General features: G+C 35.3%; 1 protein-coding gene across 1 annotated transcript; it reads right to left on the reverse strand.

The window, feature by feature from the left end:
- Positions 1–4627: 4627 nt before the first annotated feature.
- On the reverse strand, positions 4628–10333 carry LOC127646489 (fidgetin-like protein 2). The gene is made up of 3 exons (XM_052130187.1): positions 10189–10333; positions 9736–9847; positions 4628–7264 (listed from the first exon to the last, which is right to left on the reverse strand). The coding sequence occupies exon 3, from the start codon at positions 7254–7256 to the stop codon at positions 6417–6419; it is 840 nt and encodes a 279-aa protein (XP_051986147.1). The 5' UTR covers positions 7257–7264; positions 9736–9847; positions 10189–10333; the 3' UTR covers positions 4628–6416.
- Between the last annotated feature and the right edge of the window lie 5616 nt (positions 10334–15949).

Here is a 15949-nt window from a genome sequence, read left to right on the forward strand (position 1 = left end):
CTGGGAATAATATGATCTCTAACAATCTTGCAGAAATCAGACCAAAAACAATTAGAGTAGGGACAACTCCAAAATAATGAAAAAATGTTTCCGCCAGCAGACCACAAAATGTACAGAATATATCGACATCACAATTAAATCTCTCTACAAGAAAATAATTAGTGAGGTATTACTTATAAATAAGTTTGAAGGAAATTTCTTTGGTTTTATTCGTGATTAAATATTTATGGGGTCATTACCAAATTTTTCACCATCTCAATCCAGCCACACCCTGCGTCAGACATTTTTTTTTTTATAATGATGCTCAAAACAGTACAGTAAAAAGTAACAGTCAACAACAAAATACATCAAAAATATACATCAAAAAAAGAAAAATTAAAAAAAAAACATCCTGCGTCAGACATGTGTAGTGTCTCGGGATCGTTGCGTCATAAACATAAAATGTTTAGGTCACTGTGTCAAGTTAAATATAGTTTAATACTCAGTCTTTAAACACATCTTGAGATCCCTTAGCATTTGTGCTCCTTTAAGTGTTTTGAACGCAAGAACGCATGTCTGTGTAGTGGGTTGTTTTCTTCACTGTATAAACTGTGTTGAAAACTCCAGATGCTGTTTTTCTGTCATTACCTCAGGAAAGCACTGCTCCCTATTTGAGTGATCGCTGTGATGCTGTCTGTCACTAGTGTATTTTAGCCTTTCTATGTCAAGATGAGCGGAAGGAAAAATAGTTCCGGTGCCATGCAAAAATTCAATAATCTAATATTTTTTCCACTTTGAAGCTTATGAGATGCTTTAATATTCATGTTATCTAAATAATAAGATCCCTTGTTTAAAAAATAACTTCAGAATCGATATTTTTATGAGAGGATCGATATTCTTGATACCACAGTATCGGAATACTTTATTATCGCTCATCCCTATCAGTTAGGTGCCCTGAGCGTGTGTAATTACTCCATCTGTCACAACTCTCAGCTGTGATCGGCAGTAATGCTGAAGCTGTTTAACTTTATTTCTCAGCAATAGTGAGGTAGTAAACCTAGCGATCATAGAGGGAGAGGCAATTCCGGATGACATCATATAAACTCCTGCACTGACTATCAACGCATTTTGTCAGTCACCTCAACTTGCTCATAGGACACACTAGATGGTCTTTTGTCGCCACCAACTGATTAAAATCTTTAATGTCACAAGGATGAATGAAAAATCACACATCTAGCTGCTCATACACATATGTACTGCTCTAACACATTAGCTTGGATGCCATGAACACAAGCGGAGTGATACAAACAGTGAAGTGTCACAGTGCTGATGGTCTGAGCTATTAGCACACTTGGAAGGCCTTTTGTCCAATTTAATTCAAGGACTGGAACTATCTATTGTATAATGTTGAATAACTTACATTTAAGACAAAAAAAATGACCAGTTAGTTTGTACATTTCTTCTCTGCCAGCTAAATTACTTCCACAAGAAACCAAAGCATTAGAGTAACTCCACTCACTGCACAGTTTTTTTCGAACTAGTGGTGTTTCATTCGAGAATAAGTCATTGTTTTGAATTACTCTTTTAAGTAAACGTATTGTACTTGTTTACTTCCATTGTTTGGTGCTGAACGTCCTTGGTATTTTTTGGTATCAGTGGTCTATGACTCAATTATTCACATAACATAAAAAAACTCATTTGTCGCCACCTGCTGGCCTAAAGATGTCATCTGCAGAAATGGTAATCTTTTCAGGTACGAATCAGGTAAAGAAACCAAAAATAACTACATTTATTTGACTGTCTTCATCATAAATTCTAAGGCGATTACTTAAGTATTTAATATTGAAAAATAAAATTATACTGTTGTCATACACAAGAAGATACATTACAAAATGTTTTGATTATAATCCACATTTATCTATTGCATGTGACCATATTGACATTATAAATGTTTCTTTTACATTTACTTTCATCCAATAGCCTTTTCTTCTATGGTGTTGGTGGATCCACGCAGCATTGAATTTGCAAGGACTGCTGACGTACACATCCTGAGGTTTTTTGTATTGTGTTTTAGGTGCCATTGATGGTACTGTGTATCATGATGGATTGAAGGCAGTGTTGCCTGTTGAACAGCATTCCTCCACCCCATCCATTTCAACTGTGAACCAAACAAAGAATTCAGTGAAAACAAAAGTCCAAATGTCCCTATCTGATTGGCTGATAAAAAGAAACAGAGGCAACAGTTTTCTGGTGTTCGAAGCACTTTGAAGTTAAACATCTTTAATTATACTGAATTACTGAGATTATATCCTAAACCAGAAGAGACTCTAGTTTCTAGTCAATGTATGCGTTTTCTGTAAAGCCAGTCTGGTGCATTTACCTTTCACCGCACCGAATTCCTGGTCTTGAATATGTCAACATAAATCCGATCAACATTTGTGTTTAAAGTCATTGGAATGGAGGGATTAATAAGGGATGATAGAGTAGAGTTGTGATCACCATCATTGTAATCTAAAGTCTATTACTATGTACATTGCACACATTCTAACTGAAATCAGATAAAAATTGTAGGTAATTTATCTGCAATATCTTTAAGGCCTTGCAAAATAACTATGTTCTATTATATTATTTCCCTGAAAAAGATTCTGTGAGTGTCTAAAACTAGCCTATATATAATATGGTGTCCACTGGAGGGCAATGCACATACAGTATAATCCTGTTTTATAACTGTCAATATCACTAATGCATAAAAATGGACAAAGAGAAAATACAATTCTTGATAGTGTACAAATGCACAAACAAAATATATATCTGAACACAGATTCACCTTGTCCTTTTCCTCGAGAGAAGATCAAGAAGATTGGAAGGTATAAACAGAGACACAGCTGCACAGCCTTAAGGTTAAGATTGCTGTTGGGAGTTAAGGACCATGATCTCTGAATGTCATCCTGAACAGCATACAAGGTGATCTGGCAGCACCAGCTGTCACTCAAGCATACTGTTTACTTTTATTAAAAGAGCCGTAAAAGCCTTTTAATACTTCCAGAATGTGGAATAATGAAACCTCAATGTTTTGAGAAGCATTACAGAAGCTTTTTTATCTCATATTAATGTCATTACACCCTAATAATGTATTTTACAATCATTTACCTAAAAAGTCAAAACAAAAATTCCATAAATGTATTCCTAGCAAGCATTTCTTGGTAACACTTTAAAATAATGTTGCGTCTGTTAACTATATCTTAGTTAACAGAATTGTTAACATCAACAAACAATACTTTTTAATGTATGCATTAACATTAATAATTGCATTACGAACTAACATAAGCCAACAATGAACAATAATTTAAATTAACGTTAAAGGGATAGTTCACCCAAAAATGAAAATGATCTCCCTCGTGGCATCCCAGATGTGTTTGACATCCTTCTGCTGAATACAGATTTTTAGAAGCATATCTCAGCTCTGTAGGTCCTCACAGTGCAAGTAAATGGTGAGCAGAACTCCTAAAAGGTAAAGATAAAGTCAGCATTAATTTAATCAATGTCTTCTAAAGCAATTCATTTGGTTTTGGGTGAGAAAAACACAAAAAGTAACTCGTTTTTCACTGTTCATCTTGTCAATGCAATCTCTAGGCATGATCATGATTTCAAGCTGTTACACTTCCTAGTGCTTGACACACGCGCAGAGCACTAGATGGCGCTATATGAAGTGTAATCAAGCTTGAAATCATCATGGAGACTGCTGTCAAGATGTACAGTGAAAAAGGTGTTACATTTTGGTTTGTTCTCACACCAAACCAACTGAATTGCTTCAGAAGACATTGATTAAACCACTGGAGTCTTATGGATTACTTTTATGCTTAATTTATCTCCTTTTTTGGAGTTTTTGAATTCTGGTCACCATTCATTAGCATTGTATAAGACATACAGAGCTGAGATATTCTTCTAAAAATCTTTGTGTTAAGCAGAATAACAACAACAACAAAAGTCATACACATCTGTAATGGCATGAGGGTGAGTAAATGATGAGAGAATTTACATTTTTGGGTGAACTATTCCTTTAAACCGAGATTCATAAACATTAAAAAAATGATTGTTCATTTGATCTAATGCAAGGTTCAATCCATGTCTTCAAAAGTGATATGATATGTGTGGGTGAGAAACAGAACAATATATAAGTCCATTTTTACAATAAATTCTCCTCCCTGCCTCCAATCTCTACTTTAACTTGAAATTTCACATTCTTTTTTTTTTTTGTGATTTTGGTGATTCACATTCATCATGCTACTGGGCAAGGAGAAGAAATTCTAGCAAAATCAACTATAATATCACTTCTGAATATACAGATTTAACCACTGGAGTCATATGGATTACTTTTATGCTGATTTATGTTCAATTCTGGTACCCATTGTCATGCACTGTATGGACCTACAGAGCTGAAATATATTCTTCTAAAAATCTTAATTTGTTTTCTGCAGAAGAAAGAAAGTCATTTACATCTGGGATGGTATGACGAGAGAATTTTCCAATTTGGGTGAACTATTCCTTTAAGGAATGTACAGCTCTACCAAAGAAGCTACATTAGTTATTTGTTTTTTTTAAATAAAAAAATACAACAAGTAAACAATAATTGTACAATCATTTTTATTTGTCATTTTTTTTGAGGTAGACATTCAGACAAATAATAAACAGACGTAATAAACAATTGTATAATCTATACAGCATGGCAAAAATGTGAGGTAGATCTGGTTTTTAACATCTTGTCCCCAAACTTAAAACTTAAAAGATTCAGATTTAAACATTAACTGGACTGTTATTTGCAGTTTTGTTTGCACATTTCAGTGTATGCCTTGCTTTCCTCACCATAACAAAAGCTCTCTTCTCTGTCACAGGTCTCCTTAAAAAAAAAAAAAAGAATGGTTGGAGGTCAGAGGGTCAGAAATAAACACATCCAGTGATCAGCTTAGGGGGCTGGAACAGTTCTGTATGTTTCCATAGTAAAATTCACAATAGGGGAATAGTGGAAAAGACTGCTCAGCTCATTTCTTTTAGCCTTTTCGCAGCCCACATACCACAGTAAATGTTGATGCTAGACATATTAATGTGCATTCTGTAATAACATGCATTCAATTTTTATATTTCAAAAAGGAGTGTATGTATTGGCCAACATTTACAAATACAGTTAAGGTATAACATTATAAAGTCATAATAATGTTGTTACTTTATGCATTTCACAAAATGGTAAATAATTATTTATTATACAATAAAAAGATGAAAACGTCCATCAAACTTAAAAAATAGGTATGGCTTGATTCACAATTCCTGAGGAAAATCTGATTTACATTCAAAGTATATAGAGGAATCTTACCTTATATTCCTTAAGTATGAGTATTTCAAACATCACAGTGTTACAGACCACTGGTTTACATGTCCATTACACTGCTGTATTAAAATTGCCACTGACATGTTAACTATCAACATGTATGAAAACAATATATGTCATGTGAAACTTTCATATCTGCGATCTCGTTTAAAATGTAGACTATTTTTGTGTATTTTAAGGAGAAATTAAGAAAATATCAAATAAGCTTGAGATTCATTCTAAAACCTTATTTCTATTTCCCTTTTTTATATTCAATCCTCTCTTTCTGTCTTTGGTTTGAATCTCATTGATTGAAGTGGTGGATTAGTGCTTGTCACCATAATATGCTTCACTGCACATCATAATTATAGAGAGCGAGAGCTTAAATGGAAAGGAAGAGAGAAAAAAGAAACAGTGGTTTAAGTATCAACGAAATGTTGTGCTACAGGCAAATAGCATATATGCTACAGGCCTCATTAAAGGTGATGTGTGTAATTTTTTCGACATTAAAATACTTTCTCCTATCCCAGTTTCTCGTGCAGATACAGCTATATGTAAGACATTTGTATGTTGTTTTCACCCCCAAAACTGTGGCGCTTTTAAAAACATTGCTCTGTTTATACTGAATTATACTCGACACAAGTACCAGAATGTGGATGTATCTAGCTACGTAAGCTTGATTTCGTGCATTGTTCTTTTCCAAAAGTTCTCATGTGAACGGTCTGCTTCTACAGTGAGTTTATTGGAGTATTTGAGAGAAATCTGTCTGAAAACAGTAATTACTTGTGCAATTCCACTTGGGTGCCACTAGTGGCACTGAAATTACACACTTCACCTTTAAAGCTGCAGTCAGTTTAGTCATCAGAGGAATAATGATTACAATGTGCATTAGAAAGATATGTACTTAGCTTAGTCCACAGCTAGTAGAGCAGTGTCATGAAATCATAGAACTTTGGTCTACTGTTATAATAATCGTCATGTTTCATATCATTTGAAATAGTTGATATGTTCAAATATTGCAATAAACACGTACAAATTTATTGTTTTTTTAGGAAGCTGTCTTAATCAATTAAATTTAGGGATATGTGCACTGTCCTGGAGCTCCATAAGACTGTGTCTCTACATGCCGTAGATGACTGGTCTTACCCACCGAATCTGTGTCAAGATCGAACTGAGTGGAAAGTCTTTCTGGCCTGTAGCTTTGGATGTCTGTCCCACAGCTTTCATTGACGCTTCCACCATCGCTGGTCTGCTGATCGCCCTTTTCTCTGATCGTGTACGGTGACACTCTGGCAGTTTTGGGTTGGTCGAAGCCAAACTTCCTGTTGCGTGGAAGTTCAGCCGAACTGTGGCTGCTGGCAGTGGGATTCAGAGGAGTCGGTGTGTGTAGGCCTGAGGGCAGCAGAGAAGGGGTGCTATGGGGGTAACTGGCAGTCAGATTGCATTGTTGAGGATAAGCATAGCCTGGTGTGGGGGGCAAGTATGCAGATGGCAATGCAAATGCTGGAGAAGGAAGATAGCATGGTTTGGGGAGCAGATGTTGACTAGTGAAATCCTGAGATGTGGGACCACCACTGTACTGCTGTTCTGGAAGATCACTTCCAGTCCCCAAAGTCCCTTTAAATGCATCTAAACCAGGGGGTCCTTCCACGCTGTATCCCAAAGGCCATGTCTCTTGGTTCTGCTCACTTCTCAGGAAAGTCCCATGCTCTGGTATGGCAGAGGTAAAGGAATACCTCTCAGCATAGCGCTTCAGCAAGCTAGAGGCACTGAGGGCACTGATGTCATCATTGTAGCCTGAGAACCCAGGACGGCTAGGCTGGGTATACGTGAGGGGCTTAGGGTGAACCGGAGGTGATGTGGTAGAGGAGACATCATAGTGTTGCTCCGCCCACTCAGATGCCCACTGCATCATTATCACACCTGAAAAGCCAAGAATGTAACATACATTTCACATGCATGATAAAAAGATATGTTTTGCAATTTGTTTAAATACATACAGTATCTTGTTTCTCCACCACACTGCACTTGTTTTCAAGCTTGATGTACCACCTCCAAATTTTGCGAGACTCAGTCATCGGGGCCAGTAAGCACAACTCGAGCTGTTCAGGTAATGCACAGCTGTTTGAAGACAGCTGGACGGAGCAGAATGCCGGGGTCCCAAGATGCATTTTTTTAAAGATTCAAAATGACTTTTAACTTGACATAACGCCCTAAAAACACGGCATTTATGGCTTTAGAAGTAAAAAAAAAAAACAGTCAAACGCGACACTCCAAAAGCGTTTGCTATGGACTGTAGGCCAATAATACGTCATACGTCAATAATATAGACATAACCAAACGATACTTTTGACTTCTTAATTGCTTTATTTGAATGCCACAATAATATAATATCTTATTATTATATCTGAATTATTATATTTATTATATGTATTATTTATTTTTAATTATTGTGATTATTTTTTATAAAATTACGTTTATTTGTGGCCCTTTAAACAAATATTTATATATGATATTCATTGCGATTGCTTCATCAGCCACCCATGTAATTAATTTCAGTTAAATATGTAATCAATTGACAGACATATACATTTTGGTAGATTTATTTGAAAACAAGACTTAAAGTTGAAGTTTGTAATTTCTGCAAAATTAACATTGGAAAAGTTACACACTTCAATTTGAATATATTATATAATTTTGCTTTTCAATTAAATCTGTTTAAACTATGTTTAGCTACACTGAAAAGATTAAATTGCATTTTATCCAGTTTATGGGGTTTTCTGAGTCACAGATATGATGTGAATTATTTTCGTCTACATAAAAACACGTTAGACCAACAATATTCCCCCAATGTCGTCCCAACTAGCCTAAAAGAGTTGTTTGAACAAACAATTTAATGTTCAACAATTTTAGCTGTTTATTTACTTTTTTCTGTAAATATTATTGAAATAGTAACAAAATGAAAGTTCTCGTATTGTGAATTGATAGTTGGCTGAACAAGAATTGCGTTTCGTGAACAAACAAATTCACATTAACTAATCAAAGTAATGTTACTGAAGACAATTATTAAACAGTTGTTGAGAGAACTCAACAATCTTACTGCACCAGGTTGCCTTGATCTTTTAAAGTTTACTCAACAATATTTTTTTACAGTGTATCTTTACTTGAAAATAAGATAAAATATTCATTAAAAAAATTACATTGGCAGTGGATTAAAGAAGTAGGTAATATCATGCAGTTTTAATTAGTTAGATAGTTAAAAATATCATTAAATTGTTTCAAAAAATTCTATATGCTTTATATACCTTATTTATATCCACGGACCCACCAACAGAACCTTTACAAACCCCTGGTTGAAAACCTTAGATCCTTGAAGTCCACAACTGGATTGCAACCAGCATTCACCATATGGAACCTTTTAGTAATCTGGACAAGATGTGACCTATTCTTTGCATCTTAATCTGTGCGAGTGTAATCTCAGTAATGCTGCACAGCTCACATCATCCTTACACATTTTGAGGAATGTGTGCGAGACAAATTAAAATAAGTTGGATTTGCAACCAATATATATTTGTATATTTGTATGCGTGTGTCTAATTTTGCCTCCTGGAAGATGAAGGCAGATTAGAACAGACAGATTAGAGCGAAGTTCTAGAGCGAGTGGAAGACTGTCAACACACTAAGAGTATTAGAGCATTTTAAACAAATTTACATTAAAATTGACAAATTTGTCAGGGTTTTAGAAAGATGAGAGTCCTCACTAATCCCAACAAATCATTTCTAAACACAAATTGTCTTGTTCATTTTAAAAAAGATTTAATGCATGAACATCAAGTGCCGGTTTTTATATAAATCTCTTTGACTTTCACTGGCTTTGTGCTGTTTTTATATATCTTTTAGATTGCTTCCCTCCAATTCACACATATAGAACTACCACTGAAGATACAAGATCCCATTCTGCATAAATATGGCTGCACCCGGGAATGCCAAGAATTCAGCCTGGGATATATTTACAAAGAGCACATCCTCTGCACACACACACACGTTCATATTCACACATGCTGCTGGTTGGACTTCAAAAGCAGACTTACTTATTACCAAATCAAATTAATAATGATCTGCAAAACTAGGAAGTCAAATAGCAGTGATATTACATGATTAATTCTGTGATCTACAACTAACCTTTGCTAAAATGCTGGCCACCCTATAGCCCAAAATCTAACTGAACCTGGTCAGTATAATCAAGACTTAAGAGGCATTACTCTCCGGATAGGCTTTTTGAGAGTAGAAAAACAGCTGGTAAAGTCATTATGGTACTCTGTCTCTCTTTCCTGCTGCAGAATACATACAAAGACAATTCGAAATACATTCTTATGCAATTTGCATTAACTCACCATGCTGTTTTAGCCTGAAATCTGATTCAGCCTGTTGATTTTTTTGAGTTGATTGTAATATATGTTATAGGTGTGCAATAATCTTTTCACCATTGTTTATCCTCACACATGCCTAAAATAGAATGAAAGAAAGAGAGGCAAGTTGTTACTCCACCTTGCATAGAGTATCTCCCACAAACTCACAGAATTTCACATACTGACACTAACTTCACAAACCCATAGGAACAGTAAGGTATGCAATTATAATGCATAAACGGAATGCATGTACAGCAAAATCAGGAATTCTCTTTATCACTTTCACTATTATAACTCCTTTGCTGTTCTATCAAGACATGCATAAGATTTGTAAGCTTATTGGTTTTAAACAGATCCTTAGAGGCATTATTTTTAAATATCCTGTAATTATTATAGGTAAATATTGTTGTCAAATTGCACATGCATTAAGAAACCTACCTATCCCTCTCTGTGTATCTCCACTGCACTGTAGCAGTACTAAGTATATTCGCTGACATGCCTTCAGTCATACACTATTTTCTGGTCTCTTGTCTGTTCTTTTCTTCTTCTCTGCAACTCTGCACAACCTTCCTCTGTCCCTGTGAAAACAGCCCACATGCACGGCCCCTCCCCCACCCAAATCCTCCCTCCCCCACCCTCTCTTTTTGTTCAAAGTATTTAAGCAGAGAGAAAGGGAATCTCTTTAAAATGTTATTAAGGTTAAATAACAGTGTTTTCTGCCACTGTTTATGTAAGTGCAACAAATGGCTGGTGTCTTGAATAGTAAACTATGCACTCAAATGCTATTTGTATTATAATGTTATACAGTACAGTACAATTTTTATTAATTTCTAAATAGTTTATTATATGTTTGTGTTATGTTACATGTGTGGGGTTGTACTAAGAAACCTTTGTGGGGTCTGTAAATCAGAATAAATAATGTCAAGTAAACAATTGGACTTGCTGTTGGCTTTTTATACTGCTGAACTGTTCAACTACCCTGGAAAATGGAGGGAAATTCTTCCACAATGACCAATGAAGGACTCCTCATACAAAATGCCTATGGATAATACAAAATAAATACATTTGCCTACTCTCTGATCATTTCAAAATGGTACTTTACACCAGCGAATTCAAAATAGATGTATTTTTGTGGACCTAGAAGCATGTACCATGTACCCTTACAATTATGCACCAGAACCAGAAAACCAGAGAGAGAGAGAAAGAGAGAGATTGCTCAAAGTGGAATAATAGGACAGCACCAAAGGGCTGAAACTCTATTTATTTGTCAGGATATTTATGAGGGCCCAAGAACTGAAAGTTCAGAGACCCTATTGTTCTTCTAAGGATTATTCTTATTTTTTTTTTCAAGGTTTCAGGGGCTTTTGGGGCACTTAATATGCTAAAAAAAAATGTCATACATGCGCGTGTAGAGGGGGCTCTGTAACGCCACCTAGAAGATGGGCATGTTTCGGGGGCACATAACATTTGAGCTAGTCACAAAACTTTGTACATATATAGATCTCATCAAGCCAGACAACTTTCACACTGACAGTCATAAGCTCCACCCAACAGGAAGTTGGGCATTTTAGATTGTTTGAAAAATGCATGCTCAGGAATTTGAAATACTCCTCCTAGGGGATTCATGTTACAGGTACCAAATGTGTCCGACATCATACCAAGACACTGACGATGCTAAATTGCGAACAGATTATTTTATATATTGAACGGTGTTGCACGGCGACACGATAAAGTAACATCAGAAAATGGGAAACAGGAAGTGTCTCAAATCTTCTGTGCACATCATGCGATTTATATCAAAACGGTCATAGCGCCAACAACTGACACCAGGAAGTAAGGCAATTTTATCAGACTTTAAAATAGCCCTCTTGTGTTTACATTAATTGCTTTAAAATTCTTTAGCATATTGCCAAGACACTGCTGATGTAAAATTGTAAAGGGATATTTCATATCTTAATTACTGTTGCCATGACAACACATTCATTGTTATTATTCCTTTCTTCATTTATTTGGGTGTTTTTGATATTTTTGTCATGCATTTTTTGTTTTTGTGATTTTCTCCCCTTTTCTCCCCAATATGGCATGCCCAATTCCCAATGCACACTAGGTCCTCATGGTGGCGTAGTGACTCACCTCAATCCGGGTGGCGGATGACGAATCTCAGTTGCCTCTGCATCTGAGACAGTCAATCCGTGCATCTTATCACATGGCTTGTTGAGTGCGTTATCGCGGAGACCTAGCACGTGTGGAGGCTTCACGCTATTCTCTGCGGCATCCACGCACATCTCACCACACGCCCCACAGAAAGCAAGAACCGCATTATAGCGACCACAAGGTTAACCCAACATGACTCTACCCACCCAAGCAACTGGGTCAATTGGTTGGCTGACTGTAGTCACTCTGCACGCACTGAATTTTAACTTGCGCCTCCAGGTGCGCTAATCAGCGTCTTTACTGCTGAGCTACCTAGACCCCCGGCATTTGACTCTTGGTCTTAGAGGTCTGTGAAAATATTGAAAAAAAAAAGTAATGCTATCTCATTTTACATGCATGTAAATCACTGAATATTATTAGGTGTGTCACACAGACACATGTTAGACATACCATATGATTGATCTCCACTTTCCAAAACAACTTTGCCTCAAGGACCATTAGTGTCAATCAAATTGTTTGTTACATATTTAAAATTTATTTAAAAAAACCACTTTTGCAAACTAGTCCTAGGTTTTTTATGTGACATCAACAAAACATGCACAGGAAGAATCTTTGGACAGCCTAGATCAATAAAGATCAAAAAAGTTTATACACATATATTTAAATATTTAGTGCAATTCTCTGGACTCCCTAGATCAACAAATATATAAAACAACGTTTTGTAATTGGAATGGCTCTAATAGGGAAATTTAAACATATGGGTGGTGCTTAGTTTACCCAAAAGCCAATAACTCCTAAACAATGGCTCTGATTTGAATCAAATTTAGATCACAAATGAAACATGATTCCAAAGTGTGAATTAGACAATAGGTGGTGCTATAATAGTCAGACATGTTAAATACACTATATCTTTATTGTTATTAACTTGAGACTGCTAAAAATTATAATGCTTTTTCTCTATTTTAAGTTCTTACAGACTATCAGAATTTGTAAAATCTTGTAGCACATGTACTTAAAGGCCCTATGCTGCTTGAACCCCGGTAATTGCTGCTTGCAGCTATATTTCTTATTACTGTTTTTCTGCCCTAAAAGCGTATGGGCAGCAAAAACCGTAAGTCCTAGAGATACCAAACTTAGCAGGTTGGCTCTAATTTCCCCCATGATTCAGGTACACACATACACACCCATCTGCCCCTAGGTGGTGCTATGATAAGCACTGTTGTGTTTTTGGTCATATCTCCGCAACCTTATGGGTTAGAATCAAAATCCTCTGATTCCTTAAGTCAAGCCCTACAAAATATATATTTCATTTGAGTTTGTTTTGTGGTTGCATGCAAAGTTTTGTACAATTCTGCCAATAGGGGGTGTTTCAACTAAAAATTGTCATAACTCCAACATCGTTTGATAGTTTAAAATATAAGTGCTAAAAAAAATTAAATATCGAGTTGACAATTCAACAAAAATGGCACCAGCAGCCAATCAAATTTCAGCACTTAATAACTTTTGAATGGCTGATTTTGCATGGCTGATGGTCATGAAAATTATTATTAAGCCTCACAGTGGGGCTATAATAAGCTAATTCACATTTTTGCTAATAACTCCAGAACCGTTTAGGCAAGAATAACATTTTATAATTTTTCTTGAAACCTTCAGTGCCCCTCAATGATACGGTCACATGGATTTTCATTTCTGCAATAGTATTTTTTATCATGAACGTTTAAAAAAAACAAAACTACTTTTCAAACTTGTCCTAGGCCTTTTACCCAATTTGCACAAAATGTTTTAAACATCATCTAGAGACACTCCAGACAAAAAAAAAAAATAATCAAAATATTTGTGATAGCTTAAATAGTTCATAAGATATAAGCAAATATGTTTTTGGGTGCAGCTTATAATGACTAATTGGCCGGTTTCTTGTGATTGAATTTCTAAAACTTAATAAAATGTAAAACACATGGAAAACAGAACAGTCTGTGGCATTTGAAACATTTAATCAATCTGTGGTGCTAGGTGGAGCTATAATTTAAGAATATCCTATTTGTGCTACTGTTAAGACAGTTAGGGTTAGGGTTTTTCCTCACTAATTTGTGATGCTAGTGGATGCTACAACTTAAAAAAATATATATAATATTTGTCCTACTGTTAGTTTAACACTGTTAGGCTGTTAGGGTTTGAGTTAAGGCCCGGGTATACTTAGTTTTCCTTTGGACCAAGTCCATCATGTGCAATATTTGATCAATATGTGATGCTAGGAGTCACTATAACTTGATAAAAAGTCATTTAAATTTGACTCCAAAACAAGTGTGTCCATGGCATCCACAAGATCTATTCTGTCAAATTTGATCATATTTGTCATGCTCACCAGGAAATTCTGATGACATGTGACAATTTTCACCAATTTCTGTTTTCATCAACACTGTTATTTCAGTTAATGATCAGTTCATTCAACACTGGAGGTCAGTTCAGGATGTAGTACCAATTTTGCCCACAAGAGAAACCTGTCAAAGAGTTCCCTTTACTTTGTTGTGCCTAATGTGTCAATGTGAGCATAAATGATAACAGAAATTACATCTAGCCACAGCCAGTCATTGTAAATCAGATAAATCAGACAAAATAATGTACTCACAGCTATATTTTTCTAATTTGCCAGATGCACTCCAATAGTTGAAAGTGCAACATTCTGATGATCCAGGCTGTATTAGCCATATACCTTATTCACAGTAGCAGTATATTTTTGATGGAAATGAAAACAAGGCTGAGATATAGACTGCATGTGCTGTAAGGCATTTTAAAGGTATTAGGTCACATTTAAAATGTACAACTGGTGCTTTGTGGAGTTTCCTGTCTACTGATTTTTATTTTTATTTGGAAAGATACATTTTTAAATGTTTTGTCCACATAATGACCCAAAATTCTTTAAACAACACTACAACACATTATAGAAACTGTGAGTCTGTCGCTCACATTCTTATTTTCATCGAGTCAAAAACCAAAAATGTTACTACTGTGAAAAAGGTCCATGTTTGCTTGTCCCCTTATGATTGACGCTTGCGGCTATATTTGTAATTCTTTTTATTAGACAGCTTGATAAATGTAATGCATTGCTTAATTCATAACTTTTGTTTCATAACTATTTATTGGTCTTTCTACTGAAACATCATATGCAAATTTAGCATGTGCTGAAGGAATTAATAAATTGCCCAACCAACAGTGATATCATTTGATCCCATTCTAATTAATTGATCCACTGCCTAAGCCATGAGTAAGGAAAAAAAAAGTCATTCAGGGCAAAGGCAGGATGTAGGACTTTATCTGTGATATACTTGCCTTTTATTGGTTCTTAACTGACAACTAAAGTAGTTAATTTTCATTGGGTAATTGGAGCATTAATTCCTTAATCTGGTGAAAAGCGATTGCTCTATATTAATTGTGTTCCAAAAGTGACTTGTCTGTTGTTTATTTACAGATATTGCAGTACAATTTCAGCATTAATTCCCTCTTTATCTGGCTTTGTTAAAAAATGTATATACATTTTATAAAAATGTATTATTATTGTTATTAGACTTTAAAATTACATTAGTGAAACCAGTGTGTATTGATAGGGTACTGTATTCCTACAGTTCAGTATACTTTTGGGAATGGTATTTAAAGCAACCGTAATATATTTCTTTTCATTAGAGTTTAAAAAGGTAACTGTGGAGCTCTTTGTATAATCACATTTTCATTTAAGCTTAATGGGGACTTTAAGAAATTACAGACATTACAGCATAATTTTCTGTAAAAATGATCTGAAACGACATGTCTTGTGAAAAGTGCTATACAAATAAAAATGACTTGACTTGACTTTGTGGTATCTGAACATGCAAAATCAATCCACCTAAGCTTTTAAGCTAATCTGTTTAGTTGGAGGCTTACACTGCCCAAGCAATGGATCTCCAGCAAGCTAATTAGCTATCATGGTATTAGCTCATTGCACACAAGACATATCAAATCCCAGTGACTTTTTCTGATTAATCAATTGCTTTAACATTGTCTTAGTAAAACT

This window comes from Xyrauchen texanus, chromosome 7, assembly GCF_025860055.1.
Source record: "Xyrauchen texanus isolate HMW12.3.18 chromosome 7, RBS_HiC_50CHRs, whole genome shotgun sequence".
NCBI classification, from domain to species: Eukaryota; Metazoa; Chordata; class Actinopteri; order Cypriniformes; family Catostomidae; genus Xyrauchen; species Xyrauchen texanus.